We start from the raw sequence: 16,452 nt of genomic DNA on the forward strand, positions 1-16,452 counted from the left end.
GCTAAATGGCTCACCTGTCATCCTCAAGCATGTTCATGAATTATCTCAGTACGTGCTCCCAGCAAGGTATGTGAGGCAGATATTATTAACCCTGCCTCTTCTATAATCAAGGAAGCTGAGGCACAAAAGGGTTATTACATTCAGGGAGAAGATGGTGATGCCTGGATCTTGCCACAAGTTCCAGACTCCAGAGATTAAGCTCTAAACCACATTCTGCTTCCTATAAACATACATATATGGACACATTTTTAAAAGTAAAATTAAAACCATAGCCTCGATTTGCCTTTTGTCACGTAATATTTCATAGGCATCTCTCCAGGGCAATACATCTGCGTAGTTCTAATCTGTCTTTCATAATAGTTACATAATATTTCTTTTCTAAATTTTGTTTTTGGCTGGGCTGGGTCTTCCTTGCTGTGCTCAGACGTTCTCTAGCGAGCAGGGCCCACCCTCTAGGTGCAGAGCACGGGCTTCTCACTGCAGGGGCTTCTCTTGTCGCCGAGCACGGGCTGTAGGCAGGCAGCTTAGTAGTTGCAGCTCGCCGGCTCTAAAGCTCAGGCTCAGCAGTTGTGGCGCGCGGGCTTAGTTGCCCTTCAGCATGTGAAATCTTCCTGGATCAGGGATCCAACCCATGTCCCCTGCACTGGTAGGCAGATTCTTTAAATAACTGGACCTCCAGGGAAGTCTGACATAATTTCTTCTTTGAAGATTTTTCAGTCCTTCTTCACCGCCCCCCACCCTCAGTGCTGCACAAAACATTATTGTCAGACATAGCAGCCTTACACATTGGAGTGTTTATAAATTATACATATGGACTTGCTAGGTCGAAGGGTATCCATATTTAATAGATATTACCAGATTGTTTTTCCCAGGAGACTGTTAACAGTTCATATTTCTACTACTAATGTCTTGGAGCCCCCACTCACCCCAAAAGTGGGTGTTATCACTTCTTAAATTTATGGGTGTGAAGTGGAATCTCTTTGGAACATTAATTGGTGATTTTATGACCACTCGAGGGACTTTGTATTTCTCTGTTTGCTGCCCATTTGGATGTGTCTTTGGTCAGTTGTCTTTAATTTTCCATTGACCATTAAAAAAAAATTGGATCGTTTGCCTGTTTCTTATCAAGTTGCAAAGTGAAGAAAACAACCCCATTACTGGGATTGTTGAGTTGCTGAGTATGTATATTTTGTGTCTCAGTTCTTTTTAAGAGCATTAAAGAATCAGGTACATATAGAAAAGGGTACAAATGCACTTTTTATAGAGTTAATACAATTAATAGAATAGAATTGAAAGTTAATAGAGTAAACAGTGGAGAGCTCTGTTACTTTTCATACCATGAGGACACTGTGCACAAATATCCTGGTCAGGAAAAGGCTATATTTTATTAGATATTGCTTAATGGCATTCCAAAAGAAGTGTTAGTGTTTTGTTTCCCCAGCCCTGTGACCAGTCCAAGGAATGGTATCTCATTATTGTCTTACTTGCATTTCCTCAACCTTAGACAGGTGATTATCTTTTTACATATTAATGGATGCTTGTGTCCATCTTCTGGGAACTGTTTGTTTATTTCTTTAATCATTTTCCTGTTGGGTTTTTGCATATGAGGATTTAACCCTATGTACTGCAAATCTTTTCCTCCAGCCTATTAAAATTTTTTTGAAATAGTTTTTTTGTCTTACCTTAAGAAGATCTTTCCACAAATAAAATTATAAAACATTTTCTATGAAAAAAAACGTTACTGTGTGTTTTAATTTTAGACCTTTACCTGGGCTAGAATTTATAATGCGCAGCTCTGCCACTGAATAACCTTAGGCAATTGGACAGCATTTGACATAGCTGAACACTTCCTTCTCCTCAGAATGCTCACTTCCTTTAGCTTTTGTGTCGTAAGACTTTCTTGATTTTCCTTCCACTTCTCTGGCTGGCCTTTTGTTCTCACTTTCAGACTCATTCTTCCCTTGCTGATTATTATACTCTTCTGCTAGGTGACCTTATCCAGACAATAGCTTCAGTCACACCAAAATGCAGATGACTTTTCTGTCTGAGCTCTCAACTGAATCCTGGATCTGCACATCCACCTGCCTACTTGACATCTGCACTGGGGTGCTCCAGAGGCATCTCAAACACAAGATTTCCAAAACGGGTCACGATTTCCTCCTCCAGAATTGGCCCTCTTCCGGGAGTCCCTGTCTGAGGGAATGATATGATCATCTTCCAGTTACAAAAGCCATAAATCTGAGCACCATCCTTGACCCTCTCCTACCCTCTCCCCAAAACAGCACCCAAAATGATGCCCAGCACCAAGCAGGTGCTCAATAGATAGCTACTGAATGACTGGATGCTTGTTTAATCCATCCGCAAGTCATGATGCTGCTATCTCCTAAATATCCCCCCCACGTTTTTTTTCCTTTGGTTGCGCTGGGTCTTCATTGCCCGGCAGGACTTCTGCTAGTTGCTGTGAGCAGGGGCTTCTCTTGTTGCAGAACACGAGCTCTAGAGTGTGAAGGCTCAGTAGTTGTGGTACACGGTCTCAGTTGCTCCACAGTATATGGAATCTTCCAGGACCAGGGATCAAATCTGTGTTCCGTGCATTGGCAAGGTGGATTCTTAACAACTAGACCACCAGGGAAGTCCATTTCCTAAATATCTTATAAATCAGGATACTCCTGTCTATTTCTGCTCTCTCCACTATGATTCAGTTACCATCTTCTCGCACCTGGATTTTGCTCCTACCTTCTCGATAACCTGGCATCATGCACCCTGGCCCCTGTGAGGCCCAGGCTCAAATCAAAAAGCCAGTCTTATTTTTTTCTGTGGCTTCTCATGAGTCAGGATGAGACCCATGCTCCTCACCATGGCCAACAGAATGGGCTGCTTCCACCCCAGCCTCACCGCGATCGTGGCCAAGACCTTCTTCCGGAGTTGCCCAGCCACCCTGCCCTCTTGCTGTCCATGAGGAAACTTTGACTACCTTGCCCTCAGCGGACTCTGTACAAAGAGGAACTTGAAGAAATTCAGCAACCTTGTACTTTAACTTTCAGATTACAAAACACTCAACTAACCTTTTGTAAAAAGACAGAAATATTTACACATATTCCTTAACGAAACTAAGAGTGCAATCATTAGCTAGGTGGGGTGAAGACTTCCCTTGTTATAATTTTATTTATTCTGTGTCTTGTCAGCCTAAAATTGAGACATGCCCCTGCGAACATTTAGAGCAATTTATAACAATGGGTAATTGTTATACTGCCCATAACAATCGGGACTGTATTACGCGAGTCTTTTAAATATTTTTAATGTAATTTTAAAATATTTATTTATTTAAATATCTGGCTGCATCAGGTGGGAACTCTTAGTTGCCGTATGTAGGATCTAGTTCTCTGGCCAGGGATCAAACCCCCACCCCCGACACTGGGAGCTCAGAGTCTTAGCCGCTGGATCACCAGGGAAGTCCCATGTAAGTTTTCAACTGAAGTATAGGTGACTTACAATATTGGATTAGTTTCAGGTGTACAGCAAAGTGATTCAGTCACACACATATTTACATATATGCGTGTTTATATTCTTTTCCAGATTCTTTTCCCTTATAAATATTACAAAATATTGAGCATAGTTCCCTGCGCAACACAGTGGGTCTTCGTTAGTTGTCTATTTTACATATAGTACTACTGGAGTACTTGATTCATAGGATGGAATTAGATTTATTCGCTATGTTTCAGGAAGCTGAATTTTTAAAATATTTAACTCATCAGCTGTTGTTTGATTTTTAAAATACTTAATTCAGCCGGTACAAACCCCCTCGAACCGGACATGGAACAACAGACTGGTTCCAAATAGGAAAAGGAGCACATCAAGGCTGTATGTTGTCACCTTGTTTATTTAACTGACATGCAGAGTACATCATGAGACACGCTGGACTGGAAGAAGCACAAGCTGGAATCAAGATTGCCGGGAGAAATATCAATAACCTCAGATATGCAGATGACACCACCCTGATGGCAGAAAATGAAGAGGAACTAAAAAGCCTCTTGATGAAAGTGAAAGAGGAGAGGGAAAAAGTTAGCTTAAAGCTCAACATTCAGAAAACTAAGATCATGGCATCTGGTTCCATCACTTCATGGCAAATAGATGGGGAAACAATGGAAACAGTGTCAGACTTTATTTTGGGGGGCTCCAAAATCACTGCAGATGGTGACTGCAGCCATGAAATTAAAAGACACTTACTCCTTGGAAGGAAAGTTATGACCAATCTAGATAGCATATTGAAAAGCAGAGACATTACTTTGCCAACAAAGGTCCGTCTAGTCAAGACTATGGGTTTTCCAGTAGTCATGTATGGATGTGAGAGTTGGACTGTGAAGAGAACTGAGCGCCGAAGAATTGATGCTTTTGAACTGTGGTGTTGGAGAAGACTCTTGAGAATCCCTTGGACTGCAAGGAGATCCAACCAGTCTGTTCTAAAGGTCCTGGGTGTTCACTGGAAGGACTGATGCTAAAGCTGAAACTCCAGTACTTTGGCCACCTCATGCAAAGAATTGCCTCATTGGAAAAGACTCTGATGCTGGGAGGGATTGGGGGCAGGAGGAGAAGGGGACGACAGAGGATGAGATGGCTGGATAGCAACACCGACTTGATGGACATGAGTTTGAGTGAACTCCGGGAGTTGGTGATGGACAGGGAGGCCTGGCGTGCTGCGATTCATAGGGTTGCAAAGAGTCGGACACGACTGAGCGACTGAACTGAACTGAAACCCCCTCGAGATTTTCTTGCAGTTAGTAAAAAATACTTGTTTTTTTGTTATAGCAACAATGATAGAAGCCCAATTAAATGGTGATTCCAGCAAGAACAAGTTTAAAATACAAAGCAGCGTCTTTGCGTTCCCCTCGACGTTCCCGAGCGTGGAGTGCTGCCCGCTCGCCTGGTGCATCCTAGCTGTCACTTACTAGTCCTTCGGTGTCTCCTTCTCAGACTGACACTACCTTTCTGGTATCTGGGACTAAGACAAGCCCTGCTATTTTACTTTCTCCACGCTACTTCCATCTCTGTATTTGTCACAACTGTAGTTATAAATCTCCCTGTTTCATTCTTTAACCTTTGCTTCTCCTATACAGTGAGGTCTCTAAGAAGGGCCATCATATAATTTATTGTCTAAACCATGACACCTAAGAGTGAATGAGGGGGCCCTTAATATTTATGTTGCATCAATGGGCAAACACAAGATTGTCCCCCAAAGTACAGGATGTATAACTGCACCATTTAAATATAAAAAATGGGCTATCATTTCCCCCTCTCACACACCATTATAGCCTAAGCTCTAAGCACACAGTTGGCAATAAATGCACATGAATATCACACGTTGAGTCACTCTGACTTTCCATCTTGAAATGATTCAAAATTCACAGTTGGCAATAAATGCACATGAATATCACACGTTGAGTCACTCTGACTTTCTCCATCTGTGAAATGGACTTCACAACAGTCCCTCCCTCACAGGGCTGTTGTAAACACTGGGGCCGCCTCTCACATGATGGTTAATAGAGTACAGATGGAGGCCTACATACCCTACTGCTAAAGATTTACAAGTTATACACCCAGAACTTCCCTGGTGGTCCAGTGGGTAAGACTCCACAATCCCAATGCAGGGGGTCCGGGTTCCATCCTTGGTCAGGGAATTATATCCCACATGGGCGGTACAATGAAGATCTTAGGTGCTACAGCTAAGACCCGGTGCAGCCAAAATAAATAAACATTTAAAAATATGTTGATTTATTTGTGTTGGGTCTTACATGGGATCTTCATTGTGGTACAGGATTTAGTTGCCCCACAGCATGTGGGATCTTAGTCCCCTGACCAGGGATCGAACCCACATCTCTTACATTGGAAGGCAGATTCTTAACCACTGGACCACCAGGGAAGTTCCAATAAATAGTTTTGAAAACTTTTACACCAAACAAACAGCTGCTAAACAAAATATGATCTACCTGCTTCACAAAGACACCTCCGAAAAAGAAAACAGAAAGATACGTGCAAAGTGACAGTCCCTATCAAACGACTCTGGGTGGTGTAATTTCAAAGTGGACTTCCTTTTCTGCCAAAGTCCTTGGTTCACTGTGGGGAGATAGGGTGGGGGAAGGGGGGCAGCTTTCTCCCACACTTATTGGATAGCGAGGGTACCCTCTGTCTGTCTTCCAGTACTTTGCGATGCTCCTGTGATAAACACTCTCTTTTAGTTCCTTTTTATTGGGGGAGGGGACTGCTCTCCTTTCACACCTCCCTCCTCCCCTTACCTGGGCTAACTCAAGCAACCTCCATTCACAGGTGCTCCCAGCTCCCCATCCTGCAGGAATGGGGAGGAACTGGAGGCTGGAAGATCCCACTGGAATTTAGAAGTCCCTGACAGCTTGGAATTCTACCCAGGAACATGGAGACTTCCAGACAGGAGGCCCCTCCACTCCTAGCTTGAAGACCATCCCTCTTCTTTTCTAAATGCCCTTCCACCATCCCACCATGGGGGCCACCTGAACACCCCACCAGCTTGCCCCTGCTCTGTCCACAGCCCCAGAGATAGGGAGGTTTCCTCAGGTTTAGGGGTGCACTCCTGATCCCCTTACATCACTGACTCAGGGAACAGGCCTATGTGCAAGTTTCAGAAAAAGGCTAAGAGCTACTTGTTCAGCAAATTTGGGAGATTTGAGGTCCCAGACCATGTCCAGAAATGGGGACTCAGGCACATTTTAGCTCCTGGGGATGCCTTCCCCTGCGGAGACAGACTCAAGCCTGAATTCGAGGGCAAAATTGTTAATTCCAGTCCATATAACTTACTAAGCACCCGCTCAATGTCCCACTTACCTGTTGTAGGTGCTAGGAATTCAGCTGTGAGCAAAACAGGACTTTTCAGCACTCAGGTTCAAGTGGGGAAGACAGACAGTAAGTAAGGAAACGAATAACTACTTCTGAAAAGCCTGGTACGCTGTATTTCACTTGGATGAAATACAGTTTCATTTCACCTTCAGCTCTGACTGGGGATTGTTCTTGGCGTTGTGGGAAATGGAGCATCCTTCCCCGCGGGTCCCCACTTTCGCCGCCAGAGGGCGCGCCGACTCTGTTTGTCCACACTCGTCGCCGTGCGTTTTCTCCCTTCGTCTCAGGTGGGTTAGCCTCGAAGGAGTCCTGTTTGGTGATTTTCCTGGGGGCCTGTCTCTCCCGCGACATAACTGCTCTCCCTCCCTGTTCTGCCCCACAGCGACCAGGTATGTGGTCGGGACTGGGTGGAGTGTCCCCCGTGCACCCCGCGTGAGTTGTACTAGTGGACGTGGGTTGCGGGATTCCAAGCGCTGGACCAGGACCAAAGTATATGAAGCGAATGCGTGAGGTCAGTGGTGAGGCTGGCCACACACCCGGCCCGTCTGGAAATGCGGAACAAGGGGTCTAAGCGTGTGAGGGGGTTGCATGAGAGCCACTTTCGTGCAATGGAGGCGCTGGCCTGCTGAGATGGGTACCGAGGAGCGCCCAGCCCGCCAATGCCGCCGCACGTGCATCTCCTGATGGGGTGTGGAGGTGAAGAGTAAGCACCTGGAGGGCAGCTTTGGGTCATGTGTGATGAGAAACCGTGGGACAAGGTCCTTTTGACAAGTCCCTGTTACTCTCCGTCTACTCCCTTTCACACTTTCTGGCCCCAAATGTTTCAGGCCTATCTTGTGCTTTCCCTGCCTCAGCTCCCAGACCAGTCATTTCTCCAAGGAGCTCTGTTTCTTTGAGCCAGGAAAGGCTTTGGGGTTTTTTGTTTGTTTGTTTGTTTTTTGTTTTTTTTTTTCCCTTTAATTTAAATAATTGTATTTATTTGGTGCACCAGGTCTTGGTCGCAGCACTTGGGATCTTTACTTTCGGCATGTGGGATCTAGCTGCCGGACCAGGCAGCCAACCTGGAGCCTCTGCAATGGAAGCTTGGACTCAACCACTGGACCCCCAGGGAAGCCCCTACAGGTGTGGAATTTTTAATAAAATACTTAGTATATTGGAAGGCGCTTTCCGCACCAGTGGACATTGCTCATCAAGAGGTTTAGTGAGAGGAGCCCATGGACAATCCAGTCACGGCGACTGGGTAGAGAATGGAGGGTGAGAACAGTCAGTTCTTTCCCGGCACCATCTCTCCCATGGTCGCCTCCATCTCCCAGAAATGGGAATCTTCTCTCAAACACGGTGAGCTTATCATTCCACAAGCTCTCCAAGGGGGTGACTCTGCCGCAATCTTAGTCAAGGCAGAAATGCGCCAACCAAGGCCGCTTCAAGTCCCAAGCCAGGACTGGAGGTCACACAGATGCTAGAACTTTTCTCATTCTGGGCCATGTGTCGCTGTGCTGAGTTGGTGGTGTCTGTGGAGGGGGTCCTACAGCACCTCGGAAAGGATGGGGACAGTCCTCCTATCCCAAGCTGAGGCGATTTTCAAAGCCCCTTCTCTACCACCTTCCCCTCCAGTAAAGGAGCAAGAGAATGTAGTGCCAGTCCTCCCCACCCAGCTCCCTCTTCCAGAATCTCACCCAGAAGGGACTGTGTCAACACTGTTGCTTAGTTGCTAAGTCATATCCAATTCTTCCAGGGACTGTGGCCCTCCAGGCTCCTCTGTCCCTGGGGTTTCCCAGGCAAGAATACTGGCATGGGTTGCCATTTCCTTCTCCAGGGGATCTTCCTGATTCCTTCGAAATGCAGGGATTGCACCTCCGTCTCCTGCATTGGCAGGGGGATTCTTTACCCCTGAGCCACCTGGGAAGCCTTGTGTCAACATTACGGTAAGTAACTTACAGTAAGTAAACTGGAGTCTGCTGGTGAGGAGAAAGATGGGTGGATCTGAATCCTGAGGCCATAGACTGAGAAAACAGGCAACTGGGAAGGACGGGGAAAGGGTAGAAGAAAGAGGAAAAGTCGAGGGACACTTGGAGGCAAGATTTCAACCTGAAGTTCGCAGAGCCTCTTGCCTACGAACCTGTGCTGCCTGGCCCTTGATCTCCTAGACTGAGCTCTGGTTCCCATGTTTGAATGGAGTCTGGGGCCCACCCATAGGGCTAGACCCTGAGTGCCCCACCCCCACAGCCCCGTCCCACCTTCCTACCCCCTCATCTGCAGCCCCACCTCCTGATCTTCTCTTTATTTTTATTTTCTTAGTTAATTAATTCATTTTTGTGATGTGTAATGTCTTATTCAGAAGACTGCAATGGCAACCCACTCCAGTTCTCTTGCCAGGAGAATCCCAGGGACAGGGGAGCCTGGTGGGCTGCCGTCTGTGGGGTTTCACAGAGTCGGACACGACTGGAGCGACTTAGCAGCAGCAGCGTCTTATTCCCCGACCAGGGATGGCACTGGTGCCCCTTGCAGTAGAAGCATGGAGGAGTCTTTTTCTTTTTTTGCACTTCATTTTATTTATATTTATTTTTAGAAAGTGAAAGTGAGCTCCCTCAGTCATGTCCGACTCTTTGCGACCCCATGGACTGTAGCCTACCAGGCTTCTCCATCCATGGGATTCTCGAGGCAAGAGTACTGGAATGGGTTGCCATTTCCGTCTCCAAGGGATCTTCCCGACCCAGGGATCGAACCCAGGCCTCCTGCATTGGAAGCAGATGCTTTAACCTCTGAGCCATGAGGGAAGCCTGCTTAGTTCTGTTCTAGCCTCTGTTCTGGGTTTTTTGTTTTTTTTTTTGGCTTATAATTGCTTTATAATGTTGGGTTAGCTTCTGCTATACAAAGAAGGGAATCAGCTCTATGCAAACATACACCCCCTCTCTCTTGGCCTTCCCTTCCATCCCCCCATCCCACCCCTCTGAGTCATCAGAGAGCACAGGGCTGAGCTCCCTGGGCTCCACACCAGGTTCCCACCAGCTATCTATTTTACACATGGTGGAGTCTTCACCACTGGACTACCAGGGAAGGCCCCAGCCACATCTGCACCCAGCCCCCTTCTGGAACGTTCTGGTGAAGAATAACTTGAAAGGGTGTCCAAACCCACCTGCCCACCCTGGAACCAAACTCCTTCCTCCTTGCGCTTACTTCATGGGCCAGTCCCGTCCCTTCCTGGACCCAGACTTCTATAGCGTACTTTTTGGAAATTATTTCCTTATGTGTTAATTTTATGTTGATATAAAACAATTTTATATCAGAATTACACAGAATAAAGTGATACCTTTTGTCCCTGAATAGGGCGTGCCCCCAAACGGGCCTCGGACAATCATAGCTGTCTCCCCAGCTTTCTGTTCTAAACCTTTGTGGAATGCTAGCGTCACTGGTTGTGGCCCTTAGAGAGGCCTGGGCTGAAATGACCTTCGGTTAAAGGTTTGAACATTCCAGAAGTTTCCAGGCCCTTCTCTGAGCAGAGCTGACTCCAGAGGAGGAAGTCTTACAAATTAACTACTCTGACCTTTCCCTGTGCTCTGCGTTTCCAGAATCTTGTAAAGCCACAAATTTTGATTTCTTTCTAGGAAATCCTTTTTGGAGACAAGCAAATTCTTCCTTTGTGAGAGTCCCAACCCCCACACCACAATTTCCGGGCCAGTGCAAAGTCCAGCCCCGGCCTTGGATTTCCAAGAAAGGGGAGACTTTTCTTTCTGCCTACTGGTTCACACTCAGAAGCGCCCCGCCCCGCGCTGGGCCCTGCTTGGTTGGGCGGTTGGGAGGGAGAGAACAGTCCAGACTCCGCGCCGAAGACCCCGTCTCTCCCTCCCTGTGAGTCGCGCCCCCGACCCTGTGCCACACCCTGTCGAGATCAGTGCAAGAAAGCGGAGCCTTGTGATTGAAATGGAATTTTTATTCAGTGTAACCAGGAGGTCATGGTAACTTGAAATTTGTTCTTAAGTGGAAAAGTGGATGTTGTCTTGCCGCCTTGGGAAGTGGAGAAAGGACTCCGTGTGCATCGAGGTCCCACCATGACCGAATATGTAAGGTTGCAGAATTCACAGAGTGCCTCCTGTTTTGCTCCTGGTGGAGAAAATGCCAAAGGGAATGACGGATCTCATTAAGCGTCCCCAGGGCCAGCCTGGGGATTGATCATCCCTCACGGTATTGGTCATAGGGGTCATTGTGAGAGCTCAGGGTCCTGGGGACATCCAACAGCAAAGTCACCTCTCACGATAGTCCACGGTCACAGAAGGGGGACCAGTCCCCCTGCTCAGGACAGATTTAGGATGACTGTTACGAAGGAGACAGAATAAGGAGGGAGGGATTGAATCTGAGTGTCTCCTATCCCTCTAAAACCCACTCCATGTCCCAGATCTAAGGGGCCGGCACATCTCTCCAGGCTCATTCAGGTCGAAGCATCCAGCTGACCTCTGATCATCTGTCAGCACTGAAGAGAGACAGAGGGGGCGGGGAGCAAGAGAGAGATGGACACAGAGGGAGGGATGGACAGATTATGGGCAGATGAGTGGAAAAGAGAGACAGGAGCCGACCAACGAAAAGGATGAAATAGAAATAAAAACAAAAGGAGAAAGAAGCAACAGAGAAGGGAGTTCACTTCCGTTCAGTTCAGTCACTCAGTCGTGTCCGACTCTGTGACCCCATGAACCGCAGCACGCCAGGCCTCCCTGTCCATCACCAACTCCCGGAGTCCACCCAAACCCATGTCCATGGAGTTGGTGATGGATGCCATCCAACCATCTCATCCTCTGTCATCCCCTTCTCCTCCTGCCCTCAATCCCTCCCAGCATCAGAGTCTTTGGTGGATGGAATAGAGCAGGTGGACGGGGACAGAAGGACCCAGAAGAGCACTCGGTGGGGCGGGGGGGCAGTTGAATCATAGAACCGGTATGCAGGTCCCCTCTCCTCCATGCCCCCTCCTCCCTTGGAAGGCGCAGAACCTTACCTGCCACAAACCCGATCATCCGAGGATGGGGCCGAGTAACAGTTTTGACCTTTCACCTTCACCACGAAGGACTCCTGGGGCCTGTTGACCAACCACGGGCAGCACTGCTCGAAGCAGACCCTAAAGGTGCAGTTTCCGCACTTCCGGGTCCTGCCCAAGGGTACCATGGCGTCGTCATAGCAACAGTACTGCCGGGGGTCGTAGAACTGGTCCCCGCATCGCTCGTGTGACTGGCACAGCAACAGTTGAGTGCCTGTGGGGGACACTGGAGGAAACAGAGATGGTGTCACCCCGGCAGCGGGGTGGGCAAGTCCTGGGCTGGGGTCTTCCAGGAGCGGCACCCCACCCTCCAGCGTCCACATCCCTCCTGGGCTCACCTGGGGCACCATGTGAGCGGAGAAGCAAAAGGATGCAGACAGCGGCCAAGACAGCTGCGGAAGGAAAAGGGATGACGCATGGCCTCAAAAGCGGATAGGGCAGCCACTGGAGGCCAGCCTGGAGGAGGGGGCAGTCCGAGGGGGCAGTCCGAGGGGGTGTCTGTCCTGACCGAGGCTCGGGGAAAGCTTAGAGGCAGACCTGTGTTAGGTGTCTGCGGATTAGGGGTCTGTGGAAGCTGAGAGGAGGCAGGCAGGACTCAGAGAAATGGGTTTGGGGTTCTGAGGGATATGGGTGTTCCCTGGGAGGGAAGAGTTCAGAGCAGGAGGCTCAGCTAGAGTCAAGCGTTAAAGGCAGCTGAGCTAACACTGGTGTCGTGTTACGTCCATGACCAATATTAAAATTTAGATGCCAAGATTTGGGGTGGGAGCCTGTCATAATGTACAGCATTGGGCATGAGTTTGGCAATTGATCAGGGACATGGATGGGGCTGCTCTTGGTCTTCCCAAGTGGTTCAGGGATAAAGAACACTCCTGCCAAATCCCATGGATGGAGGAGCCTGGTGGGCTGCAGTCCATGGGGTCGCTAAGAGTTGGACACAACTGAGCGACTTCACTTTCACTTTTCACTTTCATGCACTGGAGAAGGAAATAGCAACCCACTCCAGTGTTCTTGCCTGGAGAATCCCAGGGATGGAGGAGCCTTGCCTGGGGAATCCCAGGGATGGGCTGCCATCTATGGGGTCGCAGAGAGTCAGACATGACTGAAGCGACTTAGCAGCAGCAGCACCCAATGCAAGAGGCACAGGTTCAATCCCTGAGTCAGGAAGATCCCCTGGAGAAGGAAATGGCAAGCCACTCCTGTATTCTTGCCTGGAGAATCCCATGAACAGAGGAGCCTGGCGGGCTACAGTCCATGAGGTCCCAAAGAGCTGGACATGACTGAGCGCCTGAGCAGGCATGTGCGCCCTCGGGGATGTGGAAGGGGTACTGCTATGATGGGGTCACTTGTCTGGCTGGGGGCTAGGGAGGAGGAGTGATGGACTGAGGCGAGGATGGCATTGAGGCTGATTTCAGATTTGGGCTCCAAGAGAGTCGGGATTTGGTCCTTCTTACCCAGGATGCGGCGTCGCGGAGTCATGGCTCTGGGTTGGCTTCGGTGGAGTGGAAGGAAGCGCGGCAGATCCCAGCAGGCGGTTTTATACATATGCCTCCGAGCCCCGCCCCCACCTGCCCCAGAAAGCGGCGCATGCTGCCATCAGCTCTCCTGCCTTCCCGCCGGGCCTGCAGAGACACGCGGGGCCCCTGGGGCAGCAACAGGTTTTGGATGTGAGCTTAGTCACGTCACTGTCAAACATGATGTCAATCCTTTGAGAGCCAGGAGGAGTCCGATTGGGGTGCCTTCCTCCTCCTCCTCACCGGAGCCTCCCTCTCACCATCCCCAACACTGCAGCCTCTTTTGCAAATACGGATCCTTGGGGTCCTTCCCACTCTCCCAGGATGAATCCACCCGCCAGCTTTCTGATCAGATCCTCTAAGTCTTCTTCTACTTTCTGGACTTTAAAAAATAATAATTTTATTTATTTATTTATTTTTGGCAATGCCGGGTCTTTGTTGCCTCGTGCGTGTTTTTCTCTAGTTGGGGGGAGCAGGGGCTGCTCTCTAGTTGCGGGGCGCAGGCTTCTCATTGCAGTGGCTTCCCTTCCTGCCTCTTTGTCACTGAGCTGCCAGGGAAGCCTGACCCCTTTTTTATTTTTTTTAGTCTAAAATCGATGACAGACACATTTAAGAGCCTGGCAATAAAGATTCACTGAGAATGAGCTGTGTGGCAAGCCCTGTGTTAGACAGAGGTTGCTGCAGCTGCAGTGATTACTCGGTAGCATCGTAGAGGGCTCCAGACCATCCTTAAGACCATGATGACTCAGAGAGGTCAGGTTTGGGTAAAAACTCAGTGGCTATGGGAGCCCAGATTAGGGTGGGAGGTCATGAGATGCCTTGAGTGTTCAAGGAGGGATTCCTGGAAGAGGTGATATGTGAGCTAATATTTCAAGGATGAGGCTGAGCTGTATTTTAGGAAGGCTGAGCCCCAGAGAGAGAGGGAGCTGGAGCAAGTGGGAGGGGGGCAGGGTCAGTCCCTCGTGAGCACTGAGGACTCAGGGATTTTATCTTCAGTGCACTGGGCACCGTGTCCATGTCCTGAGCATGGAAGGAGAGTATTCAGATCTGTGTCTATGAATATCCAAGCAGGTCTGCTCTGGGGAAGGTGGACAGGAAGGTTGAGACTAGGGTTAGGAGCTCAGGGAAGATCCTGGTACAGCAGAAATACCTGTGCAGTGACCAGAGTCCTAAATGTTTTCTTTCTCCCATTGATGCTTTCAAACTGTGGTACTGGAGAAGACGCTTGGGAGTCCCTTAGAGAGCAAGATCACACCAGTCAATCCTAAAGGATATCAACCCTGAATACTTATTGGAGGGACTGATGCTGAGGCCGAAGCTCCAATACTTAGGCTACCTGCTGCAAAGACCCAACGCATTAGAAAAGACCCTGATGCTGGGAAAGATTGAAGGCGGGAAGAGAAGTGGGTAACAGAGGATGAGATGGCTGGATGGCATCACCGACTCGATGGACATCAGTTTGAACAAGCTCTGGGAGATGGTGATGGACAGGGAAGCCTGGGGTGCTGCAGTCCTTGGGGTCTTAAAGAGTCGGACACAACTGAGCGACTGAACAACAAAAAAGGGGGCCAGCTACGACGTGCTCCTCTCCCGGTCCCCCGTCGCCCCTTGAAGTTTGGGGGTTTCTGCAATCGCTGAGTAGTTCCCAACTGTGGACTGCAACATTTTAGTAGGTTAGACAACCACTCAAGTTGGTCATCAGCTATATCATTTTTTAATTGAAGAAAACATAGATTAAGGAATGGATTAATATGTGCTGCAAAGAATCTTTTTTCCAGGATTTTTTAAAAAAATTATTGACTTTTATATAATATACAAGTATATACTATAGCTGCCTTACAATGTCATGTTTCTGCTGTACAGCAAAGTGAATCAGCTATATGTTTCCATATATCCCCTCTTTTTTGGGTTTCATTCCCATTTAGGTCACCACAGAGTTTCCTGTGCTGTAGGGTAGACTCTCAGCTGTCTGTTTTATGCACAGTATCAATAGTGTATATGTCTGTCTCAGTCTCCCGATTCATCCCACCCCCGGCCCTTTCCCCTTGGGCATCCACGCATTGTTCTCATCTGTGTCTCTGTTTTTGCTTTGCAAATAAGATCACTTGTACCATTTTTCTAAATTCCACACACACACATAATATTTGTTTTCTCTTTTGACTTCAATCTGTATGACTTCGATCTTGAGACCAATCCACGTCTCTGCTAATTGCGCAGAATCTTATTAATTATTTCACAATTAAATGTTGTGTACTGAAACTTGCCTTCAGGAATGGTGGAACCCAGGTAATGATGTAATGTCTGTTTTCTGGCAAGTTGTGGGTGTTGGTTAACAAAGTCCCGAATGGAGGAGGCTGGAAGCAAGGGTGGATTCTCCTTTGCCCAGCGCTAGTTGTCAAGTCATGTTCTAGAGTTTGAAGCAGCACATTGCTCATGACCTTGATTCCATTCGCTTCCTGGAATCGCTCCAGGAGGACCGTTGCCTCTGTGAGGATCTGGGGTGCTGTAGATGCCTGGATAGCAGCCAGGATGCGGCAGAAGGCATGTTTTCTAGGGCTGGGTTAGGGTTCTGTTTCTGAAGAGAGACGAGCCCAGACCTCACTCCTGGGCCTGGAGCTGAGTCACTGAAGAGCAGGAGAGTGAAAGGAGATCAGCACAGAGGCGGGGCGCCGGGGTGCTGCCGGAAGAGCAAGGCCACTTCTGAGATCGGTAGACACGTGTGTGCGTCCTCAGTTGCTTCAGTCGTATCCCACTCTTCTCAACCACATGGACTGTAGCCCACCAGGCTCCTCTGTCCTTGGGGTTCTCCAGGCAAGAATACGGGAGTGGGCTGCCATTTCCTCCTCCAGGGCATCTTCCCAACCCAGGGATCTTCCTGCATTGGCAGGAAGAATCTTTGCCACCGAGACACATGGGAAGTCACTGTCCACGTCAGAGTCCAGGTCTGTGAGGGCACCTGGTCTGTGTCGGCTGATGCCATCACTAGATTTTGGGGACCTGCCTCTACTTATGGCCAGAGAAAGTTCTAGCTGTCTTGGCAACAAGTCTAAGATC

The 16,452-nt window shown here is 48.5% G+C and overlaps 1 protein-coding gene across 2 annotated transcripts; it reads right to left on the minus strand.

The window, feature by feature from the left end:
• Nucleotides 10,775-13,434, minus strand: LOC102174506 (insulin growth factor-like family member 1). 2 transcript variants are annotated; one of them, XM_005692651.3, is made up of 4 exons: nt 13,339-13,434; nt 12,226-12,279; nt 11,849-12,113; nt 10,775-10,965 (listed from the first exon to the last, which is right to left on the minus strand). In XM_005692651.3, exons 1-4 carry the CDS (start codon nt 13,427-13,429, stop codon nt 10,941-10,943), a joined length of 435 nt encoding a protein of 144 aa, XP_005692708.2. In that variant the 5' UTR covers nt 13,430-13,434; the 3' UTR covers nt 10,775-10,940. The 2 variants fall into 2 exon arrangements, with proteins under 2 accessions (XP_005692708.2, XP_017918771.1); XM_018063282.1 differs by lacking the exon at nt 12,226-12,279 and having other exon boundaries at nt 10,809-10,965; nt 13,339-13,376.

Source organism: Capra hircus, chromosome 18 (assembly GCF_001704415.2).
Source record: "Capra hircus breed San Clemente chromosome 18, ASM170441v1, whole genome shotgun sequence".
NCBI classification, from domain to species: domain Eukaryota; kingdom Metazoa; phylum Chordata; class Mammalia; order Artiodactyla; family Bovidae; genus Capra; species Capra hircus.